We start from the raw sequence: 26,198 nt of genomic DNA on the forward strand, positions 1-26,198 counted from the left end.
TTCCCCCTCCCTCCTTTCTCTTAATCCCCAGGACTGAGCCCCGCGCCTGAGAGGGCCCGAGGGGAGGAGAAAGGAACGGCACTGAGAGGGAACCGGGAGCCCGGGAAAGGGAGGGAAGGGCAGCCGCGAGCAAGGGGGTGAGCCTGGAGCCAGGCGGGAACCCCGGGGGCCTTCCCAGCCTTCTCAGTTTCTCCACTCCCAACCCCCGCGAGTCCTCGGGACCCTGGCCCTTGCTCCTCCTTCTCCTTGCTCCTTTTGCTTTGTGGCCTTTCTCCGCGTTCCCAGAGACACCTGGGAACTGCCCCAAGCTGTAGCGCGCTGGAGGGGCCCGGCCTAGGCCGCGTGTGAGCTGGGCGGCGGAGACGGTGCGGGCTGCCAGGGGGCCAAGGGTGGACGCGGGAGCTCGTGGCTCTGCGCCCTGGACCCGAGGGCTGGAAGGGGCCTGGGCCCCTCCGCTGCCCCGGCGTGGGCAGCGCTGTGGGAAGACTGTCCAGCCTCTTCGAGTCGTGCCTGCTGCCGACGGGCTGGTTGCTGCAGGCCCAGCAGCCCCCGGCGAGGCGCCGTCTTGGCGTCCTCAGACCCCCGGGCGTGCTGAGAGTGCTTGAGAAGCAGTCACTCGGGCAACCCAGCCCTACGGCCATGCTCCCAGAGGCCTTTGGCGCCAGCCTGGCCTCCCTTCGCCAAAGTGGGCAAGTTTGACGAGGGACAAGCGTCTCAATTATCGCTCTTCCTCCCTCCCAGCGGGTCCCGCCGCAGCGCCCCGGGCCGCCGCGACCACTGCCCTGGGAGTACTACTCTCCAGCGCGGTCGGCAGGTGGGGAGGGTTGGCGCCTAAACTCGCTAGTCAAGCCCAACTGCCCCAGCAGCTTCTCCCAGCCCTCGGGGCTCCACTGAGCGGCTGGAGAGTCGTCGAGCGCAGTCCCAGCTCCCGCCTGCTCGCCCGCTCGGGCCCGGGCAGGGACCTTTCGGCCTGTTTGGGCCCCGGGGCCTCCGCGGCCTGGGGCAAAGCAGCTCCAGGGGCCTGACCAACCCGACGGTCCCTGGGAGGACGCGGGGACGGTACAGAGCACGCACCCTTGGATGAGGTCCCGCAGCGACGCCCCGGCCCGCCCCGCTCCTCCTCCTGCCTGGCCTAACTGCCTCCCATTTGGGAAGTTTTGTGGGTTTCTTTTCTCCTCCTCCAACCTTGGCGGAGGCCACGACTCAGGCGCCACAACGGGGGACGGCCTCCTCACTTGGAGGCTGCGGACCATGGTTCGAGGCAGCCATCGCTGAAGTCAGCAAAACCGAGCCTAGGCTGAGCGGGAGGCCAAGGCCATGGCCATTGCCACGTCGGTGAGTCCACCAGGGAGAGGAGGCTGCCGGGCAGAAGCCTCCACAACCTGCCTCGCACTCCTGTCACTTTTATTTCTGCTCTTTCTTTGTTTCTCGCTGGTCTCTTCTCACTTTTGTTTCCCTTCTCCCTCGCACTGTTCAACCCCTGCTGCTTCTAGTTCTGGTTTGCCCTCCTCCCTTCCCTCTCCTCCCCATTTTCCCTTTTTCTTTCCCGAGTCTGCGTCTGCTCGGAGGGGAGGGGGCAAGTGTAGCCCGAGTGCTGTCTGCTCTTCTCTGGGCGGGAACAGATGGCCCCTGGTGGTTGTCAGGAGCTTGTGATTGGGAAGCAAGTAAAAGGTTGGGAGGGGGCTGTAAGGACCAGAAAATGAGAGGCCAAAGGACTCCAGGAGACCCATCTCTAGAGAAGGGATGGAGGAAAGGGGGGAAACAGATCAAAGGGGTGAGATCTTGCTGGGAGAAAGGGAAAATAGTGGGAGGAGGGAAGGTGATGTCAGCCAGCCTCAGGCCACTTTCCGGGGATTGGGGACAAAGGGAGGAGACAGCTGGCATGACGGGACGGTGGGAGGCGGCCTCCCAGAGAGCACTGTGGCCCTCTGCCACCCCTATTAAGCCAGCCACGCCCTCACGAACCAGCTGGGCCCAGGAGGAGGGGTAGAGCAGTGTTGCCACACCCCTCATCAGTCAGTCAATCGCAATTATGGCCTGGGTTCCTGCCATTGCTGGGCCCAGAGGTTTGGCCCCATTGGATGGAATTCAAACTTAACACAGGGAGGAGCTCTGCACAACCCCGCCTCAGCTTTCTGTCCTGCACTCCAAGCAGTCTGAATACAGGCAATTCCATTCCCTTTCCACCCTTGCCTAGTTCCTGCCTGGGATTTCCAGGGAAAGTGAGATTGCCACCTGCTTTCCGGCCCCCTCTAAATGGGGACTTTGGAAAGGAGAATTTTGAAACTGGGAAAAAAAAGCCCAGAGCCAACCAACATCCTCCCATACCCCTTTAGGATAGGTTGATTTGGCTTCTTCTGAGACCAAACTCCTTTTAGTTCCTCAATCTATGATACCCTGAAGATCCTAGCTTAGAGCTGGGAAAGAGAGAGGTCCTCTAGAGGTGGAGTACCTCAGGGGTACTCTTGACATAGAGATGCTGGCTTAGGAACCACCTGGTCAGCTTTATAGCCTCAGGAGCAAGATTTTCCCCTTTTATTGGGAAAGGGGGTGATTATACTAACAGTTCATGAAATCCTAATGACAGCTATTACTTACTGAGCATTTACTATACCTGGCCCTGTGCTAGGCTTTGTCATGATTGTTTTGTTTGTTCATTGTTTTGAGACAGTCTCATTTTGTTGCCCTCAGTAGAGTGCTGTGGTGTAACAGCTCACAGCAATCTCCAGCTCTTGGACTTAGGCAATTCTCTTGCCTTAGCCTCCCAAATAGCTGGGACTACAGGCGCCCGCCACAATACCCCGCTATTTTTTTGTTGCAGTTTGGCTGGGGTGGGATTCACACCTGCCTCGTTGGTATATGGGGCCGGCACCCTACTCACTGAGCCACAGGTGCCCCCCTTTGTCATGTTTTTTTTTTTTTTTGGTAGAGACAGAATCTCACTTTATCGCCCTCAGTAGAGCGCCATGACGTCACAGGACTCACAGCAACCTCCAGCTCTTGGGCTTAGGTGATTCTCTTGCCTCAGCCTCCTGATCAGCTGGGACTACAGGCACCCGCCACAACGCCCGGCTATTTTTTTGTTGCAGTTTGGCCAGGGCTGGGTTTGAACCCGCCACCCTCGGTACATGGGGCCGGCGCCCTACTCACTGAGCCACAGGCGCCGCCCATTGGCATGGTTTTTGATGTATTATCTCATCCACCCCTCACAAAAACAATATGAGGATGGTACTGTTATTATTCAAAAATAGGTGTTTGGATATGGATCGGGAATTCTACGAAGGAGGAAACTGAAGTTCAGAAATGTTAACAATCTGTACATAGACACCCAGCTAGAAAGAGACAGAGCCAGGACTCAACCCCAGGTCTTTCTGCCTGGAACTGTGCTTTTATCCTCCTGGCTGCATACAAAACATTGATTTGTAATTTACAATTTGAAAAATGTGGCACTAACCAGAAATTTGTGTCATCTAGTTAGCATATTTTCTTTGTGTGAGACAATATCCTTTAAAAGGCAAAATACAGGCTGGGCACCCGTAGCAGAGTGGTTACGGCGCCAGCCACATGCACTGAGGCTGGCAGGTTCAAGCCCAGCCCAGGCCCGCTAAACAACATTGACAACTGCAACAATAAAATAGCCAGGCGTTGTGGTGGGTGCCTGTAGTCTACTTGAGAGACTCAGGCAAAAAAAATCACTTAAGCCCAAGAGTTGGAGGTTGCTGTGATGTCACAGCATTCTACTGAGGGTGACATAGTGACACTCTGTCTCCCCCCCCCCCCCCCCGCCACCCAAAGAAGGGCAAAATATAATTAGAAAATGGTTTGGTGAGTTTGGGCTCAGGCAAAAGGAGTCTATGGGTTTTAAACTACCCAGCCTAGACAACCTCACCACCAGAGGGAAACATCAGACAAAAGAAATATGAGCTGCTGCTGGCTGAGCAGGGTATCCTTCTCCCCAGGATCCTATGGCAGCATGCTTGAGAGCTTTAGCTTGAAATTTTTTGCCAAATTAGTAAGTCCTCCTGGTTACGGGGACTACCATACCTAACTAGCTGCTCTCCAACAATGCATATAGGCCACCACTGCCTGGGACCCTACCAGCAGCCTAGTCATTGAACAATCATAATGGAAGTCGAATATACTCTCACATTTTAAAAGGTTAATAGCAAAGCTTATAAAGAAGCCTTCATATGTGCTTGACTTTGAGTTATGGACCTTCTGGGCTCTACCAATGTTACCATTTAAAAAAAAACAAACCGGATTTGTACATCTGTGATTATAGAGAGGCAGTAAAGTGAGTAACTGAAGAGTACATGCTTTGGAATCAAACAGCCTGGGGTTCAAATCACACTCCACCAGCTGTACCAGCCATATGTGATTGGGCAAAATACCTCTCTGTTTCAGTTTTCTTTCCAAAATGAAGATAATGATGGCTTCTGCCTCATAAGCTGCTTGTGAGAATTAAATGAGATGAGATTTGATTAATGCAAAGATTTGCATGGTATCTAGACATATTTGCACTGGGTACCTGTGACTTCCTACCTGAGCACATGGCCCTGACTGGGAAAAGCTTAGATGCCCCCACCAGACAGAACTAGAAACAGGCTGATAAATGTTTGCCTTCAGTTGCTCTGCCAACCACACTCCATGTACACTACACTAGAGCATATACACTTTTCTCTTCTCCATGGTAACCTCAGCCTCTTCTGGTAGAACCTTATTTGCTCAGACTGAGAACAAAACAGTTGCTTTGTTTCTGTTTTCTATATTATGCCTATGTGCTCTCTCTGAACAGGCTTTTCTTAAATCTCTCTCCAAATAAGGGGTCTCTGGAGCTACTTAATCTAACCTTTTGCTTGTGAGGGATAATGACTAGGGAACAGAGAGAAGGTAAGGTATGTTGTACAGCAGACCTTAGCAGGACTTCTTTGTGTGCTGTAGGAAAAATTCATTCCAGGTATTGAGGACCAATTCCAAGTCAGACCCTATTGTAGAGGCTGGGAATACAGCAATTCCTGTCTCATAATGCTTATTTACCGGGAAGAAATAGGTAATTAAAAAGTAAATAGATAAATAGCATAAAGTACTATGAAAGAAACAATGAGTGGAGACAGAGAATGGAGCAGGGAGGAGAGTTAAGGAACGGGCTCTCTGGGCTGGGCATGGTGGCTTACACCTGTAATCCGAGCACTCTAGGAGGTTGAGGCGGGTGGATTGCCTGAGCTCAGGAGTTCGAGACCAGCCTAAGCAAGAACAAGACCCCATCTCTACTAAAAATAGAAAAACTAGCCAGGCATTGTGGCAGATGCTTATAGTCTCGGCTACTTGGGAGGCTGAGGCAAGGGGATCACTTGAGCCCAAGGGTTTGAGGTTGTTGTGAGCTGTGACACCATGGCAGGCAAGCCAGGGCTACTGAATGAGACTCTGTTGCCAAAATGAGAAGAAAAGGCTGGGTGCTCGTAGTTCAGTGGTTAGGGCTCCAGCCACATGCTTTGGGGCTGGTAGGTTCAAACCTGGCCTGGGCCTGCTAAACTAAAACAAAATAGCCAGGCATTGAAGTGGGTGCCGGTAGTCCCAGCTACTAAGGAGGCTGAGGCAGGAGAATTGCTTGAGCCCAAGAGTCTAAGGTTGCTGTGAGCTATCATGCCACGGCGTTCTACCAGGGGTGACAAAGTGGGACTCTGTCTCAAAAAAAAAGAAAAGCCCTCTGAGAAGGAGATATTTAAGCAAAACTGAAGGATAAAAATGACCAGTCAAGAGAAGAGCATTTTGGGTAAATGACAGCACAAGTGCAAAGGCCCTGGGGCAGGAAAGAGTTTTTCTAGATAAAGGACTAGAAAGGAAGAGGAAGAATACTGGCGATGAAGCTGGAGATAAGGCAGGGCCCAGTCAGGAAGAGCTGCACCTGGGAGTTCAGATTTTTAGCTTGAGGAAAATGAGAGCTCTGAAGGATTTTGAGCAAGGGTGACATGACCTGATATGTGTACGAAGACCCCTCTCCCCATTCCCACCTCACCCACCAGGCCCAGCTGGCCCGGGCACTGTATGACAACACTGCCGAGTCCCCCCAGGAGCTGTCCTTCCGCCGAGGGGATGTTCTGCGGGTACTGCAGCAGGAAGGCGCTGGTGGGCTGGACGGCTGGTGCCTCTGCTCCCTGCATGGCCAGCAGGGCATTGTCCCCGCCAACAGAGTGAAACTCCTTGGCCCAGCACCCAAGCCCAGCCTCTCCCCGGTGCCCCCAACCCCCCAGCCCAGCTCATCTTATCCAGGCCTGGATCACGGCAATGAGGAGCAGGAGGTGAGAGTGGGAGCCTCCTCAACCCCAAACCAGGAGAATCCCATTCTTCCCCATCGTACCCCACCCTGGGCCTGCAGTGAGGTGGGCAGCAAGAACCCTGAGGCTGCAGCCCTTCCTGACTCTGCTGTGTGAAGCCTGTCTACCAACCCTATCTGAGCTGTTTTCCTCTCAATACAGGGTGGGGTGGAAGGTCTCTTAGCTTCTCTCATTCAGACATCATCCATTCACTGGCCCCTACTCTTCCTGACTCACTCGCCTATCTTGATCACCCAGGTATATGTGGTACCACCCCCAGCTCGGCCCTGTCCTGCCTCAGGACCTCCAGCTGGACCCTCTCCACCCTCTCCTGACCCCATCTACAAAATCCCCAGAAGCAGTGGTACCCAGCTTGCTGCCTCCGGAGATATCTTAGAGGCAAGAACCAGAGTTCATGTGTACGTTGGGTGGGAGACAAACAGCCCTTGGGGTTCATTGCTAAGTGAACGGTAACTCACCACTCCTCTCTTCAGGTCTATGATGTGCCCCCCACTGCCCTCCGGGTTCCCTCCAATGGCCCCTATGACTGCCCCACCTCCTTTTCCCACCCTCTGGCCCGGGCTGCCCCTGGAGAGGATGAAGCTCTGTATGATGTGCCTGTGGCGCCGCAGCCATCTGCCGAACTGGAGCCAGATTTGGAGTGGGAAGGGGGCCGGGAACCAGGTCCCCCCCTCTATGCTGCCCCCTCCAACCTGAAAAGGGCATCAGCCCTCCTCAACCTGTATGAAGCACCCGAGGAACTGCTGGCAGATGGGAAAGGCGGGGGCACTGACGAGGGTATCTATGATGTGCCCCTGCTAGGGCCAGAGGCTCCCCCTTCTCCAGAGCCCTCAGGAGCCTCACCCTCCAATAACCTGGACACCTTGGCCCAGCTTCTGGCCAGAAGCCCTCCACCCCCACACAGGCCCCGACTACCCTCAACTGAAAGCTTGTCCCGCCGCCCTCTGCCTGCCCTGCCTGTCCCTGAGGCCTCCAGCCCTTCTCCAGCTCCCTCTCCTGCCCCAGGCCGTAAGGGCAGTATCCAGGACCGGCCTCTGCCCCCACCCCCACCCCGCCTTCCAGGCTATGGAGGCCCTAAGGTTGAAGGTGATCCGGAGGACAGGGAAGTGGAAGATGATTCAGCAGGGCATCATAATGAGTATGAGGGCATTCCAGTGGCTGAGGAGTATGACTATGTCCACCTGAAGGTAAGCTCCTCTGGGCAGTCCCACCAGAAATGCCTCAAGTGAACTGGGGGAGGAGCTGGAAGCCTGGGGCACAGATGCAGAGCCTCCTCACTGCCCTTCTCCTCTCCCCTGGCCCTCCACTCTGCTCTGTGGGACCCCAGTACTTAGCTACAACACTGTAGTTGCGCTTCTCCCCCTAGTCCCAGTTTGGGTCCCCTAGACCTCTCAAACCTGGAGTCAAGGGACTTCCATGTCTGTGGCAGGAGCATCCTTGGGAAGGAAGAGAGACTGGGGAGGGGCAGAAAGGCCACAGAGACCACTCCACCTCTACTCTGAAACCTGATCCCCTTCTGCAGGGCATGGATAAAGCTCAGGAATCTAGGCCCCTGGACAAGACCTCCACAGGGGATCCTGAAGTGCTGGAGAAGGGACTACCAGTGCAGCAGGTAACCCTAGTGGCCGTGGCCTACAGAGGGGGGTTAGGGAAGGAGGAACAAGAACTAGGAGGAGTATTCCTAACTGAACCATCAAAGGAAGTAGATTAGGATGTGGTGAGAGTTCATGGGCAGCAGAATCAGAATAGAGAGGAGTTAGAATTCAACACAAAGGAGCTGGGACTTGGAAGAGGATGTTAGGAATTCAGAAAGAGGGGAAAGAATGTGTTGGAGAGGAGTCAGAAAACCAAGCAGCCAGAGGAGCAGAAAAGAGTTTGTGGCTATGGGTCAAACCTGGGTTGGGTGACTTCTGAGGCTGCTTCCAACAGTGAACTCCCAGGTTTCTAGGAGACCTGGCTTCTAATCCCTGCTCTACTACTGTGAAGCAAGGGCTTCTAAAGCCGTTAGTTAATCTCTCTGGCCCTCAGGAAAGGGAGGCAGTTTCCTCAACCCTGTCTAGAATGGTCATTACACAATGGCCACCATTTATCAGGTGTTTATGAAGTACCAGACCCTGTGCTAGACACATTGCATGCATGAGTATTAATCATAGTCATAATTAATACTCAACGTGGTGGCTATAATATGCAGTGTAGCCCTCTCTACAAGCACAAAGTGCTAAGCACTTTCTATATATCGTCTCAGTCTTCACTGCAGGCTGAGTACACTAGCTCACACCTGTAATCCTAACACTTGGGAAAGTTAAAGCATGAAGACTACCTGCCTGGGCAACATAGTGAGACTCTGTGTCTACAAAAAGTAAAGAAAATTAGCCAGAAGGGGCCCTCAACTGAAAGGGCCATGTACCTGTAGTCCCAGCTATTTGGGAGGCTGAGGCAATAGGGTTACTTGAGCCCAGGAATTCAAGGCTGCAGGGAACTGTGATCGCACCACTGCACTCTAGCCTGGAAAACAGAGCAAGATACTGTCTCTTAAAAAAAACAAAGAACACTTCACTGGCTCGGCACCTGTAGCACAGTGGTTACCCCACACTGAACATGGCGGGTTCAAGCCCAGCCCAGGCCAGCTAAACAACAATGACAACTGCAACAGAAAATAGCTAGGCATTATGGCAGGCACCTGTAGTCCCAGCTACTTGGGAGGCTGAGGCAAGAGAATCGCTTGAGCCCAGGAGTTTGAGGTTGCTGTGAGCTATGACGCTACAGCACTCCACCAAGGGTGAGATAGTGAGACTCTGTCTTCTGCACTATCTGATATAGTAGCCACTAGCCTCACGGGACTGTGGAGCACTTGAGATATGGCTAGTCCAAATTGTAAATACAAAATACACACTGGATTTTGCAGGCTTAGTATGGAGAAAAACTCAGTTTTCATATTGATTACATGTTGAAATTATAACTTTTAATGTTTGGAGTTAGACAAAATGTATTCTGCCAGTTTCTTGCCAGTTTCTTTTTACTTTTCTTAATGTGGCTACTAAAAATTTCTAAAATTTCACATATTGGACAGTACAGTACTCAACTCCCTGTTTTAGAGATAAGGAAACAGAAATTCAGAGACTTGAGGTTATTTGAATCCACTCTACCTGACATCAAGTCTGGGCACTTCACTGCCTCTGACAAAGAACCTAAATTTTCTCATGGGCAAAGGTAAGAGCTAAAGGGATTGCCCTTGGGAAGAAAAGAAAGAAGAACAAAGGGAAGGAAGGAGAGAGGAATCAAGGAAAGAAGTGGCATTGATGAGCCTCTCCCCACTGACCATTCTTCTTATCCCTCAGGAGGCCCTATCCCCAGGGGAGCCACTGGTTCTATCCACTGGAGATCTACAACTCCTACACTTCTATGCAGGACAGTGCCAGAGCCACTACTCAGCACTGCAGACAGCTGTGGCAGCACTGATGTCCAGCACCCAGACTAACCAGCCCCCACGCCTCTTCGTGCCCCATGGCAAAAGGGTGGTAGTGGCTGCTCATCGCCTGGTGTTTGTTGCGGACACACTGGGCCGGCTGGCAGCCTCTGCCCCTTTGCGAGCACAGGTTGGGGCTGCAGGTACAACACTAGGCCAGGCACTACGGGCCACTGTGCTGGCTGTCAAGGGAGCCGCCCTGGGCTACCCATCTGGCCCTGCGGCCCAAGAAATGGCACAGTGTGTGGTAGAATTGGCCAGTCAGGCCCTCCGGTTCACCACCCTGCTCACCAGCCTGGCCTCCTGAGGGCCTTGGCACAACTCTGCCCTCCCTGGCCTGCCAAAGCTCCCCTCCAGTTCTCAGGTGGCTGGAGGGCTCTGTTTTAGGAACTAGGAGAGGTGGTAGTATCTTTCCCCTTTCCTGCCCCTTCCTGTCATCTCAGCCTCTTACAGGCATCTCTTCTTTCTAACCCATAGCTTTTTGTACGAGCCATTTTGTATAAATTATTTATATTTAATATTATTCCCTGCTTTGTCAGAGGCAGGCACCAGGCCCTCTGGGATGGGGAGGCACTGGATTCTTCTCCAGCCTAGGGTGGAGGTCACTCTGCCACCCACCTCTGGAAGCTCAGCTGCACAGAGAAACCAGGGGCAGAAACTTGGGGGCACATGGAGCCCTCACTTTCCCTGTTTCTTGGCTCTGGAAAATCAGTGTTACACTGTCAGCTGAGATGACGATAGGACAAGGATTGCCCAGAGATAAAGATTTGGAAGAGATCATACTGTTGTTCCTCCCTGCAGAAGGCAGGAGAGCTCTGGGCCTCAGGTGTGGACATGGACCTCAATAAACCCTGCTGTCTGCTTCCCTGACTGCTTCTTGGGAGCCTGGGGAGCAGACTTGATGCCCTTTGGCCAAACCTATGGGACATATACTGTGAGCAAGATGCCTTTAGGGACTTAGAAGATTTTGGTCCTTCAACCACTGACTGGCAGGTTCTCAGCTGCCGTGACACACCAGGCACAGTTCTGGAAGTACGCTGTGAATGTGCCTTCCTAGTGAGAGTGGGATAGACATAAACAAGTCAGTTAAAATAAGTAAATAAAAAAATAAACCTGCCAAAATTGACAGTTGCTGCTGATGGAAATCAACAAGGTGATACTGATGTAAAGAGATTAACTATAGAGGCCAGTAAAGGAAACTAGAAGTGATATATGAGTGAAGCCAACCTGGAGGATGACAGAACCAAGGAGAGTCTGAGGACTAGTACCTAGGATGTGGACACCAACTACTGTGCAGGGCTTCTTTCAAGACGTCCTTGTCAAGTAATGTCATTACAGAAATGTAAATGTGTGGAGAGGCTGACCACAAGAGACCCTCAAAATGTACAGTCCTAGCCAGGTGTGGCGGCTCATGCCTATAATCCTAGCACTTTGGGAGACCAAGGTGTGAAGATCACTTGAGGTCAAGAGTTTGAGACCAGAGCAAGAGAGAGACCCCCATCTCTACACAAAATAGAAAATTAGCTGAGCATGATGGTGTATGTCTATAGTCCCAGTTATTCAGGAGGCTGAGGTAGGAGGATTGCTTGACCCCAGAAGTTTGAGGTTGCAGGTAGTGAACTATGATGATGCCATTGCACTCCAATCCTAGGTAACAGAATAAGACACTTTGCCTTGGCCTCCCGAGAGGAGGCCAGTGCAAGGCCTGGCTATCTTTAGAGACAGGGTCTCACTCTGGCTCAGGCTGGTCTCGGAACTCATGGAACTCAAACAATCCACCCACCTTGGCTTTCCAGAGTGCTAGGATTACAGGCATGAGGCAATGCACCCTGCCTTAAGATCCTTTCTTTAAAAAAAAAAAGTCTCATCCTGGAAAGGCCACCCCAATCAAAGGCCTAGCCTCAGCTTTGAACCACAGGATAACTCTAGGCAACTGGAGACGCTGCTTGCCAACCTGACACTCTTCCTTACCTTAGGTGACCCCCCCACCCCACCCCAGGAGAGTCTAGCCCCTTACACTCTGCTTTCCAGCCTTTCTACTGATCATCCTGGCCAACCCTTTTAGAGGAGTTGAGGTAGCAATGTGTTAATCCTCAGAACTTTAGTGAAATTGATGAGACATGGCTTAGATGAGGGATCAGTCCAGCCACTTTCAAGGGAAGTAATCTAAGCCACAGACCCATTGCTTCAGTTCTGCTTTCCCATCATGTTACCATGACATGGTGATTGGATTGTGGGTACCTCAAGTTTCAATCACAATCTTAGTCTCTTATACCCCTACGAATTTGCCATTTCTGTTTTGGTCACCTTTCTCACTGCACTAGCAAAGGAAAACTCATTTCCAGATTCTGGGGCCAACAAGATTTGCTCCCAGGTGTTGAAGGCCATTCCTCATCATCTTCCAGACAGAATTTCAAGAAGTTAGCCTGAAGTTAGAGTCAGTTTCAGTTCACGTCTCAGGTCTGCTATGTACTCGTTTGTGGGCAAATTATGCCATTCCCTCTGAGGATGATCTAATGGTCTTACAGGGTTTTTGTGAGGACCTAACAAGATAATGCATGTGAACAGCTCAGCACTACATAAACTTAAGGGATTATTATTCCTGGACATATTAAAGGGGTGCAGACAAATTAATCTCCAAGGAATATGGACTATGATATTACCATAGTAAATCCCAAAGAGATGCTGGAATTCGTTGGAGAAGAGAAGTGATAGGAGACTTGCTTGATGCATTAGAAAAGAAGTGTTTTCCATATTTGGAAATTTTTTCATATTTGGAAGCTTTTTGAACAGAGGTGACAAGTTAAAGGTTTGGTTCAATGGAAAGAAGGAAGAATAATTTCCTTGCCAAGACTGACAGAACACTCCATTCCAGCCCTTACCTGGGATTAGAGAATAAAGTATTTTCTATCAGGGATCAAATATCTTAGAAAAGTGTCTAACTTTAATGTATATACATCTGGGGATCTAGTTAAAATGAAGATCTAGGGAAAGGCTTAGATTCTGCATTTCTAACAAGTTCCCAGGTGATATGAATGTTGCTGGTTCATGAATCACACTTTAGCAATTTTGGGGTCAAGAAAGTCTTCTCTGAGGCAAAGACGCTTGAGCCAAGAGCTGCAAGGAAGAGGAAAACTTGATTAACAAGATTTCTAGCCCCAAAGCAGCGGCTCCTAGCACTCTGGGAGGCCAACATGGGTGGATAGCTTGAGCTCAGGAGTTTGAGACCAGCCTGAGCAAAAGACCCCATCTCTAAAACTAGCTGGGCTACTGTGGTGTAGCCCCAGCTACTTGGGAGGCTGAGGCAAGAGGATTTTTTGAGTCCAAGAGTTTGAGGTTAGTGTGAGCTATGACAGCATGGCACTCTACCAAGTGCAACAAAGTGAGACTCTGTCTCAAAAAAAAGACTTCTAAACATAGGAACCAGCTTGTGTGAAGGGCCTGTGGTACTAGAAAAACTGAAAGGTGCCCAGTATTGCTGGAGTGCAGAGAATTTGAGGAGAGAAGTGAGATGGAGCTGTAGAGAACATGTGACCAGGGATACAGAACCATGCATGAGGTATCTGGATTAATATTCACCTAGAAATTCAGAAGAAACTTGGAAGCTGTTAAACAGGAGAGGGACATATCAGATCTGCATTTTAAAAAGATCATTCCAACCAACCTGAGCAGGAGTGAGACTATCTCTACAAAGAATAAAAAACTTTACCCAGGCATTGTGGTTGGCATCTGTAGTCCCAGCTACTTGGGAGGCTGAGGCAAAAGGATCATTTGAGCCCAGGAATTTGAGGTTGCTGTGAGCTATAACACCACAGCATTCTAGTCTATGATGTTATAAAAAGAAAAAGAAAAATGAGGGTGGCCACAGTGTTCACACCTGTAGTCCTAGCACTTGCAAGGCCGAGGCAGGTGAAATGCCTGAACTCAGAGGTTCAAGACCAGCCTGAGCTAGAGTGAGACCTCATCTCTAAAAATAGCTAGGGGGCTCAGCGCAGGTAGCTCAGTGAGTAGGGCGCCAGCCACACACACCGAAGCTGCCAAGTTCAAGCCCAGCCCCAGCCTGCTAAACAACAATGACAACTGCAACCAAAAAACAGCCAGGCATGTGGCAGGCACCTGTAGTCCCAGCTACTTGGGAGGCTGAGGTAAGAGAATCGCTTAAGCCCAAGAGTAGCAGTTGCTGTGACCTGTGATGCCACAGTACTCTACCAAGGTGATACAGTGAGACTCTGTCTCAAAAAAAAACCCAAAAAACTAAAAACTCAAAAAATAAAAATAGCCAGGCATTGTGGTGGGCACCTGTAATCCCAGCTACTCAGGAGGCTGAGACAAGAGAATCTTGAGTTTGAGGCTGCTATGAGCTATGACACCACAGCAGTCTACCGAGGGTGACAAAGTAAAATTCTCTCTCAAAATAAAAAGATAAGGATCATTCCATCTGCTCTATAAATGACAATGGGGAGTAGAAACAAAGTGGATACAGATTACCAGTTAGAAGTTGGGGGGCTGATGTAGTTTGTGCAACAGTACTGCTAATAGTGGTAGAGAAGTGGGATATCGGACTATGTAGAGGAAATGAAATTGACTGAATTTTGTAAAGGATTTAATTTATGGTAAGGAATAGGGCACTCTAAGGGCTGTCACCGAAGCATCTGGCCTCAGTTGGATGATAAGGATGCCATTCACCAAAGAAAAAAGCACTAGAAGACAACCAGGTTATAGAGGGAATAGTATGAGTTTGGTCTTGAGCTTACTGAGGTCCCTGTGAGTCAACCAAGTAAGAGAGGTCAAAGGTTAAATAAAAGGTAGCTTCCTGGGTCTGGGGCTCAACCTGGGAATCAGGTTGGCATTGGTGGTGATTGAAGCTGTTGCCACAGATGAGGGCCCAAGATGGAGACAAGAGTGTTGAGATGAAGGCAGACCTAGGACCTAGCCTCTGAGGATTGCAAACACAGAATGGCCCTAGTAGTCAGCAGTGCCAGCGGCTTCACCACTAGTATGGACCCCTAAATGCAGTGGCTTCACCCTACTAGATGCCAACCATTGCCTCAAAGACTGGACTATAACAATCTGCCCATGCTCACCACCAACACCATGGGCCAGAAGAGGAGGAGAACCTGAAATAGGAAAAGGGGGAGCAGGAGAGACACAACCAGGGGAGTATGGTACTTAACAGGCAAGGAAAAAGCGTTTTAAAGTAAGTGATGGTCAATAGTGCCCAATGCTACCGAGAAATGGCGATTCAGTCAGGACAGGGGTGGTGAAACCCAGAGAAGTGGTCTCCGTGTAGAGAACTGAAGCTAGAGCTGAGTACCGTGCCAACCTAATCTTCCATAAGCATGGACTGCTGTCATTGCCAGTTCACATGTGTGTTTCCCCCAGTAACTGCATTGAAGGTGGGTTTTGTCCACCCTGTTATCCCCAAAGCCTGGGACGAGGCCTGGAACACAGCAGATACTTAACAAATTTTACTGATTAATTAATGAATGGATAAGTGAGTGAATAAGTGATGGCGAAAGATTGTAAGTAAAAGAGGAATCACTGTCTGGCATGTCCCTGGGCTAGCTACTACCCTTCAGCTTTTTTTTCCTTTTTACCGCAATGGCCTGCAGACCCAGGGAACAGACAACAGTGCCCCCATCAACTCCCTCCCCTGGGCCCTACTTCTCCCGCCTCCCCCACCCCTCTCCACCCCCCGACGAAGAGTCTGGACCCAAGGCTCTGCTGACGTGTGAAGGGGAGGAGAGTCTGGAGGAAGGGGAGGGGAAAACCGCGCAGAGCTCGCAGAGACCAAGGAGGCGCCCGCGGCTGCAGAGCTGTAGTGCAGGCTCTGTTCGGGCTCTCAGTGTCCGGGCACCCGACACTCAACTGGGCCCGAGAACAGCGCATCCTTTCGGCGTGGGCCGGCAGGGCCCCTGCGGTCGGCAAGCTGGCTCCCAGGGTGGCCACGGGGACCCCCGAGCCCAATGGCGGGGGCGGCAGCAAAATTGACAGCACTGTAGAGATCACCCCCAGCACCAACGGAGTAAGTGCCGGCGCCCCTGGGGGCTACGCCATCCTCTCCTCGTACCCACTCGAATACTCGGCATTTCCTCCTGCGCGTCCCCCCGCCCCCTCCCCTGCTCTGCGGTTTTCACCTCTTCATCCTCTCCTCCCCCCGCCACCCAGCAGGTTGGGACTCTCGGAGATGCGGTGCCCACAGAGCAGCTGCAGGGTGAGCGCGAGCGCGAGCGGGAGGGGGAGGGCGACGCGGGCGGCGACAGACTGGGCAGCAGCCTGTCGCTGGCCGTGCCCCCAGGCCCCCTCAGCTTTGAGGCGCTGCTTGCCCAGGTGGGGGCGCTGGGCGGCGGCCAGCAGCTGCAGCTCGGCCTCTGTTGCCTGCCGGTGCTCTTCGTGGCTCTGGGTTTGGCCTCGGACCCCATCTTCACGCTGGCGCCCCCACTGCATTGCCACTACGGGGGCTTCCCTCCCAACGCTTCTGGCTGGGAACAGCCCCCCAATGCTAGCGGCGTCAGTGTCGCCAGCGCGGCCTTAGCAGCCAGCGCCGCTAGCCGCGTCGCCACCAGTACGGACCCCTCATGCAGTGGCTTCGCCCCGCCGGACTTCAATCATTGCCTCAAGGACTGGGACTATAACGGCCTGCCGGTGCTCACCACCAACGCCATCGGCCAGGTGAGGCGGCCAGGCGGGCGGTGGGTCTGGGAGCCGGCTGAGGGCAGCCAGGGCAGGGCCTCACGCCTGCTGCACCCTTCTCACATCCCCAGTGGGATCTGGTGTGTGACCTGGGCTGGCAGGTGATCCTGGAGCAGATCCTCTTCATCTTGGGCTTTGCCTCCGGCTACCTGTTCCTGAGTTACCCTGCAGACAGGTGAGGGCTGTCGTGGGGGCAGGGCTGGTAGGAAGGAGGGGGTGCTAGGCAAGCTAGCCCAAGCCGCTGGTGTTTGCAAGAGGTCGAAGATGATTCGCTGGACTCTACAGCCTTCTCTGAACACCTATTAAATGACCTACCCCTGTCTCAACTTCACTCCCCATCAAGAAATACTATTCTTTCCATACCTCTTCCACACAGGGGAAGGACCTCACCTCCATGGACTACTAGCCCCATTCCCACTCTTCAGTCAGCCATGAATCAATGGCCTCGTCTCCAAAAATAATAGTCTTATGTCTCATCCCCACTGACCAAAGCCCTGTCTCCACAGAGCAAAAGTCCTGTCTCTCCGTCTGTTGCACTTATCACCCTAACAATCTTCCTCACCATCTTGATGGAGATGGACTCATTTCCACTAATAGTCCACATGAGCTGTTAGCTCCATCTCAATAGCCTCATTTCTAATGATCGATATGTTAATTCCTAAATATGAACAGATCTATTTCCACTGACCAGTAGTTCAATTTTACAAGCAAATTACCCTTTCTTGAACAAGTGGCCTCTTCCCCATGAGTCAGTAACTATCTCCAAAGAACATTGCCTTAGTCTCCATTAACCATAGTCCCATGCCTGCCTCCAAATGACTCTACCCTCATGAGTCAGTAGCACATAGATTGATTAATAGTCCCACCTCATGGATTTTCAGGGCTCTCCAATCCTCTCAGATCAAAATCCCCATTTTCACGAACCAGTGGCCTCAACTTCAAAGATCCATAGTCTAGCCCCACCAACAGAGTAAGGGCTGGTACACCAGGAGGCTATGCCATCCTCTCTTCATACTCCAACTGAGTACCCAGCAGATCAGAAATCTTCTCCAGATCAAGAATCCCATCTCTGATTCTGAATACCATCACCACTAACCAGATGCTCCATCTACACTGACCATCCCCACTGATCAACAGTCCCTCCAAATAGATTAGCAGGTCCCTTTCCATGGATCAAATGCATCCCCAAATTCAGTAGTCCAGTTTCTTAAAATCACTACACATCCTCACTGCCCCATAGTCACACACCTCTGTGGGCCAGTGATCCTAACTAAACCCACAAGTTAATAGCCCATCTCCATAAATCAATGGCTTCACTTCCATAGACCAGTAGCTTCATTCCTATGGAACAATGGCCTAATCCCCAAAGATCAATAATTCAGTCTCCTAATATCAGTGGTGTTCACCACATTAATCAAGAGGCCCATCCCAGTTACTTGGGAGGCTGAGGCAGAGAATTGCTTAAGCCCAAGAGTTTGAGGTTGCTGTGAGCTGTGACGCTACGGCACTCTACCCAGGGCTACAGCTTGAGACTCCATCTCAAAAAAAAAGCCTGTCTTCATGAAAATAATGCCTCGCCCCATGGGGTCAATAGCCTCACTCCCTTTCCAGTGACCAAGGGCTCTCACTGTTCATCTCCACAAATCAGTGGTCTTATCCCCATGGATAAGACCATGATAAGTGGTCAATCAATAGCCAAGGATCAATAGCCCTGTCCTCACTAATTTGTAGTTAGTGACCGTCTTCACTGACCAATCGTCTCATCTTGCCTGTTCTGTGACCCTATCCTTATTCATTATCCCCAGGGATTAATAGGTTCATCCCCACTGATCAATATGCCTAACCCATGGATTAAGAGACCCCATTCTCATGAATTAGCAGCTCCATCTCCCACCAATATCCATCCCTACTGACCATCAATAGTCCTATGTCCCAATCCATGGAACAATGGCCTCATCTCCCCAAACCAACTACTCAGTCCCCTAGTATCAACAGCTGCATCTTCACTGACCAGTACTATCCCCATGCATAAGAGGCCCATGGCTTCACCTCCATAGAATGATAGCTCCAACCCCCTGTATCAGTGCCGCCATCTCTGACCAGTCTGAGCAAGACAAGCTCCATCCTCACTGGGCAGTATCTCTGTTCCTAAGGATTAACAGTCCCAAATCCCATCCACTCTGATGGGTGATCTCACATCTATGGACAAGTGCCCTAATCTCTGACCTTAAGAGTCAAGGGTGCCACCCCTGATAGTACCATAGCCGTATCCTAGTACCCACTAGCCAGACTCACCTACCTACAATCCCCATCCTTCCCATCTTCTCTACCCTCTGGATCCCACTCAGCAACTCCTCCAGGGAGTCTGGGTGACCAGAAGCCCTCACCATTTTCCAGGTTTGGCCGTCGTGGGATTGTGCTGCTAACCTTGGGACTGGTGGGCCCCTGCGGAGTGGGAGGGGCTGCTGCAGGCTCCTCCACAGGTGTCATGGCCCTCCGATTCCTCCTGGGCTTTCTTCTTGCTGGTGTTGACCTGGGTGTCTACCTGATGCGTAAGTAGCCCCCTCTCTGTAGTCCCTCCCGTGGGTCTCATACCGGCCTGTCTGCATGACCAGAATATTCCCACTGCCTTCTAGGCTCCCCTTAGTCCCTTCTTCAGCCCCAAATTTCACCTGCCTAGAATCTCTGCTGTCTTTCTGCTTAGGCTTTTGAAGATCAAGGGGTCCTGCTTCTCTGTACACCCTGTCCCCCCAACATACACACAATCTCTGAATCTTTAAAGTCTTTCTTGCCCTGGATTTACTTCTGTCAGGAAATAGCAACTTGTTTAGAAAATGAAATCCTGACTAGCTGTGCAACCTTGGACAAGGGTTGACATTAAGGTCAAAATAAGAGGCCTGTAAACTGTGAATGCTGAACACCCACCAGAGATTCTGACCCTAGAGCCCTCCTAGGTTTGAGCAGGAGAGAAGAGAGGACTGAACAATCTCTCTGCTCCTTGCCATCCAGATGTTAGTCTGTGGCAGGCAGTGGCTGCAGCCTCCATTCAGGGTCTGACCTCTCTCTCCTTCTCCTCCCTCTCTTTTCTCTCTCATGCCTCCTTCCTCCTTGGCCTTTCTCTCCGACCTCCATCCCTGCTGTATCTCCAGGCCTGGAGCTATGCGACCCAACTCAGAGGCTTCGGGTGGCCCTGGCAGGGGAGTTGGTGGGGGTGGGGGGGCACTTCCTGTTCCTGGGCCTGGCCCTTGTCTCTAAGGACTGGCGGTTTCTGCAGCGAATGATCACCGCTCCCTGCATCCTCTTCCTGTTTTATGGGTCAGTATTGCCCTTTACCTGTCATTTAGCAATTCCCATCTCTACCTCCAACCTAGTTCTAGCCCAGAGACCCCTCCTCTCTCCAACTGTCCCTGATCTGAGCCTGCCCCAGCCCCAGTCCTTCAGAGGTGGGAGTTTCCCATTCTAGATTGGGAGAGGGGAGGCTTCACAATGTACCCCCACCACCCTGCCCCCAGCTGGCCTGGTCTGTTTCTGGAGTCTGCCCGGTGGCTGATTGTGAAGCGGCAAATCGAGGAGGCTCAGTCTGTGCTGAGGATCTTGGCTGAGCGGAACCGCCCCCACGGGCAGATGCTGGGGGAGGAGGCCCAGGAAGCCCTGCAGGGTGAGAGACAAGGTCCCTGTGAGCAATGCCTCACGTGCACATGCACTGGTGCCCTCTGCATGGTTGTAGTTATGCCATGTTCTCAGAGACCCCACCACCCCTGTGGGAGGCTCCTGGATTCCCAGTTGTTCCTTCTAACAGACAACTCCTCTCTCTCTCCCAAAGACCTAGAGAACACCTGCCCTCTCCCTGCAACATCCTCCTTTTCCTTCACTTCCCTCCTCAACTACCGCAACATCTGGAAAAATCTGCTTATCCTGGGCTTCACCAAGTGAGCCTGGGTGTCTGAGCTGAGGGCCAGGCCAGTAGCTGGGATAGGGGATGGCTGGGTGGGTAAGGTCCAAGGACCCCTGCAAAAGACAACCAGGTTTGTGGAAGGCTGCAGATGGGGATTCAGGTGTTGCTCTTTGCTTCCCTACCCCTTCTCACAGCTTCATTGCCCATGCCATCCGTCACTGCTACCAGCCCGTGGGAGGAGGAGGGAGCCCATCGGACTTCTACCTGTGCTCCCTGCTGGCCAGCGGCACCGCAGCCCTGGCCTGCGTCTTCCTGGGTGTCACTGTGGACCGATTTGGCCGCCGGGGCATCCTTCTTCTCTCAATGACCCTCACTGGCATTGCGTCCCTGGTCCTGCTGGGCCTGTGGGATTGTGAGCATCCTCCCTCCCCCACAGTGTGGGCTCAACAAGGGAACTCCAGCAGAGGTGCCTCAGACAGGCTCAGCCATTACTTTTGGCACAGGCCTCCCAAGACCAGACCCAGACCCTGGCCAGATCTTCCACAACCCTCTTCCTGGCCACGCACCCTGCCTGTTCTCCCAGTCAGTTAGTGAATGCCCAGAGCCCACTCAGCTAGACCCGTGAGATCAGGGCCAAGGAGATGACACTGGGGACAGGCCAGGCATCATCTCCCCACCTCCATCCATATCATCCCTGTTGGTCTTCCAGATCTGAATGAAGCCGCCATCACTACTTTCTCTGTCCTTGGGCTCTTCTCCTCCCAAGCTGCTGCCATCCTCAGCACACTCCTTGCTGCTGAAGTTATCCCTACCACTGTCCGGTGAGAGCAGCAGGCAGGGCCAGACCTGGGCTTCTTGCCTCCCACTGAAGACAGGGCTTGAGGGCTGAAGGAGGGAGGGCTGCTAGAGAAGGGCTAGGTGAGGCCTCAGCTGTGAGCTGATTGCCTCTTCCATCTTTCCCAGGGGCCGCGGCCTGGGCCTAATTATGGCACTGGGGGCTCTTGGAGGGCTGAGTGGCCCAGCCCAGCGCCTCCACATGGGCCATGGAGCCTTCTTGCAGCACGTGGTGCTGGCGGCCTGTGCCCTCCTCTGCATTCTCAGCATTATGCTTCTGCCAGAAACCAAGCGCAAGCTCCTGCCGGAGGAGGTGCTCCGGGATGGGGAGCTGTGTCGCCGGCCTTCCCTGCTGCGGCAGCCACCCCCTAACCGCTGTGACCATGTCCCGCTGCTTGCCACCCCCAACCCTGCCCTCTGAGCAGCCTCTGAGCACCCTGGCGGGAGGCTAGCCCATTCAGAAAGCTGGCTAGGGCCCTGGCAAGGAGATTGGGAAGGCTGAGTGCGGAAGGCAGGGCTGTCCAGAAGGCTCAGAGGCACCTCACGCCGGCGGAGGAGAGCTCAGAGGGCTGTCCCCATCCCCATCTCCTCCCTGCTGCTTTGTGTTCACTTCCTCTGCAGGAGTCAGGGGATGAGGAGAGAGCTCCACACTGTAACCACTGGGTCTGGGCTCCATCCTGTGCCCAAAGACATCCTCCCAGACCGCATTCTTTCTTGCTCTATCATTCTGTTTCAATAAAGACATTTTGAATAAATGAGCATATCATAGCTGGCACTTCCCTCCCTTCTGTTGTCCTGTCTGGGGGGAGTTCTCAATGAAAAGCAAACCAGTAACAATCTCCCTTCCCCCTCGCCCCGGTCCCTGAGTGTTAACTTACAGACAGCTATCGCCACTTACTGCCTGCTTGCTATGCTGCCAGGACTGGGCGGGGCGCTTTACACATGTCCTATCATTTAGTCCTTACAACAAAATTGCAAGGTAGGTATTTGGATCAATTAAGGGGTTTTGTTATTGTTGTAAGCAATAAAAACTGACTCTAAGGAACTTAAACAAAAGGGGGATTTATTAGATGTAGGAGCTCACAGAATGAAGAAGCAGAACTAGTCACAAAAGGTCAGGAAGCCAAAGGCCTCCTAGTCCAAGGAGCAGGAACTGGAACATTTTTATCAGGGTTTCTGCATGAGTGAATGTTGCTGCCCAGCCACGTTCATCTGCCCACTGCCAAAGTGAAAGCCAGTATCCACAGACAGCAGGTTTACAGCAGAGAGTTTATTCCACATAGCACTGAGCAGGGAGATGGGAGAAATTTCTCAAATTCTCCTCTCTGAGAATTGGGGAGATGGGGGTTGTAAGAATAGTTTGACAGGCCGATGGTTAGGTAACTAGGTTTGCTAGTTGGCTAAGTTTGGGGCAAAATTAATAGGTGTCTATAAATCATCTTTTTTGCTTCAGTTCCTAGGTAAATGATTCCAGTTCAGTTGGTTTCTTGGTATGGGCCGCTAGTCTGGGTGGGTTAGTCAATCATCTGGCAGGGCCTGGAAGATATCTTGGAAACTACCTTTAGGGTTCCAAACAGTGATGTTATCTATGGAAAAAAAGCGAAGACTCTTTACAGCTACCAACTATATGGAAAAGGTTAAGAATCTTTATACATGTAGCCCAGTGGTTCTCAACCTTCCTAATGCCGTGACCCTTTAATACTGTGGGTTGTGACCCACAGGTTGAGAACCGCTGATATAACCACTAGCTAGAAGTAAATAGGGGACAGTGACTATTATCAAGTTAACAAGGGGACAGTGGCTGATTGGTATTATTTTAGCTAAGCTTGTTCCTTACAGAGTTTGGGGCCCTTACTTTAGTTCTTGCCTTGCATCCTTTCATCAATTTGTAAAGGCAGTTTCAATCCCCCATGGGCTTTTACCCACCTCAATCCTGAAGTGTGGGCAAATAAGAAGGGAAAAGGCTGACAACCACTCTGGCTTCTTCGGGTTGCCTGGGGTGCAGTCAGGGTTGTGCCCAGGGTAAAAGAGAATGCAACCAGGCTCAGAGCCTGTAGCTCAGCGGCTAGGGTGCCAGCTATATACACCAGAGCTGGTGGGTTCGAACCCAGCCCGGGCCTGGCAAACAACAATGACAACTGCAACCAAAAAATAGTCGGGCTTTGTGGTGGGTACGTATAGTCCCAGTTACTTGGGAGACTGAGACAAGAGAATCACTTAAGCTCACTTAGTGGGCTGAGGCAAGAGAATCTCTTAAGCCCCCATCCCTTAATAATCACTTAAGTTGGAGGTTGCTGCAAGTTGTGACACCACAGCACTCTACCAAGGGTGACATAGTGAGACTCTGTCTAAGAAAAAAAAAAAAAAAAGGAGAGAGAGAATGAAACCATTTGGCAGTTACCTGCAAATACCCACGAGTGTTGGATTTCAAGTCTAAGGTTTGCCTGATGAGAACATCAGTACTCTTATTTGCAGTCTTAGCATAGTATTAACTGGACAGTGGACTACAGGATAGATAATACCCAGCTTTAAGAGCCCTGTAGACCTGAGATGAAGTTCTGGGCAACCCAAATGAATATTCCTGAAAATTAGTTGGGTGTGGGTTCACTGGTAAAGACTACTTGGTAGGCACACAGATTGTTGAGAATGTTTTCTATTTGTTTGTTTGTTTGTTTTGTCGCTCTTGGTAGAGTGCTGTGGCATCACAGCTCACAGCTCACAGCAACCTCAAACTCTTGGGCTTAAGCAAGTTTCTTGCCTCAGCCTCCCAAGCGCTGGGACTACAGGTGCCTACCACAATGCCTGGCTTTTTTGTTGGTGTTGTCATTGTTGTTTAGCAGATCCGGGCTGGATTTGAACCCACCCAGCCCTGATGCTTTATTTGGGTTTTAACTTCTGTGTACAACAAGTAGCATGTGATACTATACAGACCCCTGTTCTTAAAACAGGAAATCTAGAATGGTCTGATTATCCAGGAGTACATGGGCTAGCAAGTTGGGTGATCTTTATTGAGCCCTAAGGCTTTTGCAGTTCCTTCTGCAACCAGTCTTGGGGTCACAGACATATTTCTAATCACATCTCCTTTGGCAATATACTCTGTAGATGGGGACTAGCATTTCCAGTAAGCTTTGCTGTGTTATTTCTGTGGCAGCCATCCCAAAATATGTCAAAAGAATGCATTTGGGGGTGAATATTTCTTCTAATTTTTTCAGTCCCCCCTTGAAATAAAAAGGCTTTATATATTAAAACCTAAGATGTTACCTTAGGACTAAGAAGCAGGAAATGCCCCACCAAAAAACTGGAGCAAATCTGAATATATTATTTTATATTTTGGGGCCAGTCTCTTAGTCCTGTGAACTAAGAGCTATTAATTAATAGCTATGTTGGCCAGGCACGGTGGCTCATGCCTATAATCTTAGCACTCTGGGAGGCTGAGGCAGGTGGATTGCTTGAGTTAACGAGTTTGATACCAGCCTGAGCAAGAGGGAGACCCTGTCTCTACTAAAAATAGAAAAACTGGGCGGCACCTGTGGCTCAAGGAGTAGGGCACCGGTCCCATATGCCAGAGGTGGCGCGTTCAAACCCAGTCCTGGCCAAAAAAAAGAAAAACTGAGGCAAGAGGATTGCTTGAGCCCAAGAGTTGGAGGTTGCTGTGAGCTATGATGTCATAGCACTCTACCCAAGGCAACAGCTTGAGACTCTGTCTCAAAAAATAAATGAATAGGGCAGCGCCTGTGGCTCAGTGAGTAGGGCACCAGCCCCATATACCGAGAGTAGCAGGTACAAACCTCGCCCCTGCCAAACCTCAACAAAAAAATAGCTGGGCGTTGTGGTGGGTGCCTGTAGTCCCAGCTGCTCAGGAGGCTGAGGCAAGAGAATCACCTAAGCCCAGGAGTTGGAGGTTGCTGTGACGCCACGGCACTCTACCCGAGGGCGGTACAGTGAGACTCTGTCTCTACAAAAAAAAAAAAAAAAGAATAAATAAATAAATAGCTATGTCTTATTTCATGAGCTGGTATTGCAGAAAAGACTAGCATCTAATACAGGAGAACAACAATTTTTCTTTTTTATTTTTCCTTGACACAGAGTCTCACTTTGTCACCCTTGGTAGAGTGATATGGAGTCACTGCTCACAGCAACCTCCAATTCTTGGGCTCAAGTGATTCTCTTGCCTCAGCCTCCCAAGTAGCTAGGACTACACGTGCCTGCCACAACGCCTGGCTATTTTTAGGCTCAGGCTGGTCTCGAACTCATGAGCTTAAACAATCCACCCACTTCGGCCTGCTGTAGTGCTAGGATTACAGCACACTGGCCTCATAGTTTTTCATTTCTGAACCATATTTTTCTCTCTCTAGTTTCCTTCTTTTTTTGAGACAGAGTCTCACTTTATCACCCCCGGTAGAGTGCCCTGGTGTCACGGCTCACAGCAATCTCTAACTCTTGGGCTCAAGCGATTCTCTGGCCTCAGTCTCCCAAGTAACTGGGACTACAGGTGCCCACCACAACGCCCAGCTATTTTTAGAAATGGGGTCTTGCTATAATTCAGGCTGGTCTCAAAATCGTGAGCTCAGGGGATCAGCCCACCTCAGCCTCCCAAAGTGGTGGGATTACAGGCATGAGCCACTGCACCCGACCCTAGTTTCCCCTTTTTTTTTTTGAGACAGAGTCTCACTATGCCGCCCTCAGTTGAGTGCTATGCCGCCCTCAGTTGAGTGCTATGGCGTCACAACTCACAGCAACCTCCAACTCTTGGGCTTAAGCAATTCTCTTGCCTCAGCCTCCCAAGTAGCTGGGACTACAGGAACCCGCCACAATGCCAGCTATTTTTTTGTTGCAGTTGTTTAGCTGGCTCAGGCTGGGTTCGAACCTGCCATCTCCAGTGTATGTGACTGGCTGGCACTGTAACCACTGTGCTCTGGGCACCAAGCCTAGTTTCCCATTTTATTAAAGGCAAATCATAGTAGGGTCAGTTTAC

General features: G+C 51.3%; 2 protein-coding genes across 3 annotated transcripts; both read left to right on the top strand.

Annotated features, from left to right (window-relative positions):
- Positions 1-782: 782 nt before the first annotated feature.
- EFS (embryonal Fyn-associated substrate) lies at positions 783-12,453 on the top strand. Of its 2 annotated transcripts, XM_053593074.1 has the most exons (6): positions 783-1,335; positions 6,024-6,299; positions 6,573-6,713; positions 6,809-7,522; positions 7,858-7,947; positions 9,674-12,452. In XM_053593074.1, exons 1-6 carry the CDS (start codon positions 1,318-1,320, stop codon positions 10,106-10,108), a joined length of 1,674 nt encoding a protein of 557 aa, XP_053449049.1. In that variant the 5' UTR covers positions 783-1,317; the 3' UTR covers positions 10,109-12,452. The 2 variants fall into 2 exon arrangements, with proteins under 2 accessions (XP_053449049.1, XP_053449050.1); XM_053593075.1 differs by lacking the exon at positions 6,024-6,299 and having other exon boundaries at positions 9,674-12,453.
- Positions 12,454-15,402: 2,949 nt separating this feature from the next.
- On the top strand, positions 15,403-21,984 carry SLC22A17 (solute carrier family 22 member 17). The gene is made up of 11 exons (XM_053595516.1): positions 15,403-15,432; positions 15,539-15,826; positions 15,970-16,473; positions 16,566-16,669; positions 18,892-19,046; positions 19,644-19,809; positions 20,007-20,152; positions 20,318-20,423; positions 20,584-20,801; positions 21,099-21,210; positions 21,353-21,984. The coding sequence occupies exons 1-11, from the start codon at positions 15,403-15,405 to the stop codon at positions 21,642-21,644; spliced, it is 2,121 nt and encodes a 706-aa protein (XP_053451491.1). The 3' UTR covers positions 21,645-21,984.
- Positions 21,985-26,198: the final 4,214 nt, after the last annotated feature.

Source organism: Nycticebus coucang, chromosome 6, assembly GCF_027406575.1.
Source record: "Nycticebus coucang isolate mNycCou1 chromosome 6, mNycCou1.pri, whole genome shotgun sequence".
Taxonomy (NCBI): Eukaryota; Metazoa; Chordata; class Mammalia; order Primates; family Lorisidae; genus Nycticebus; species Nycticebus coucang.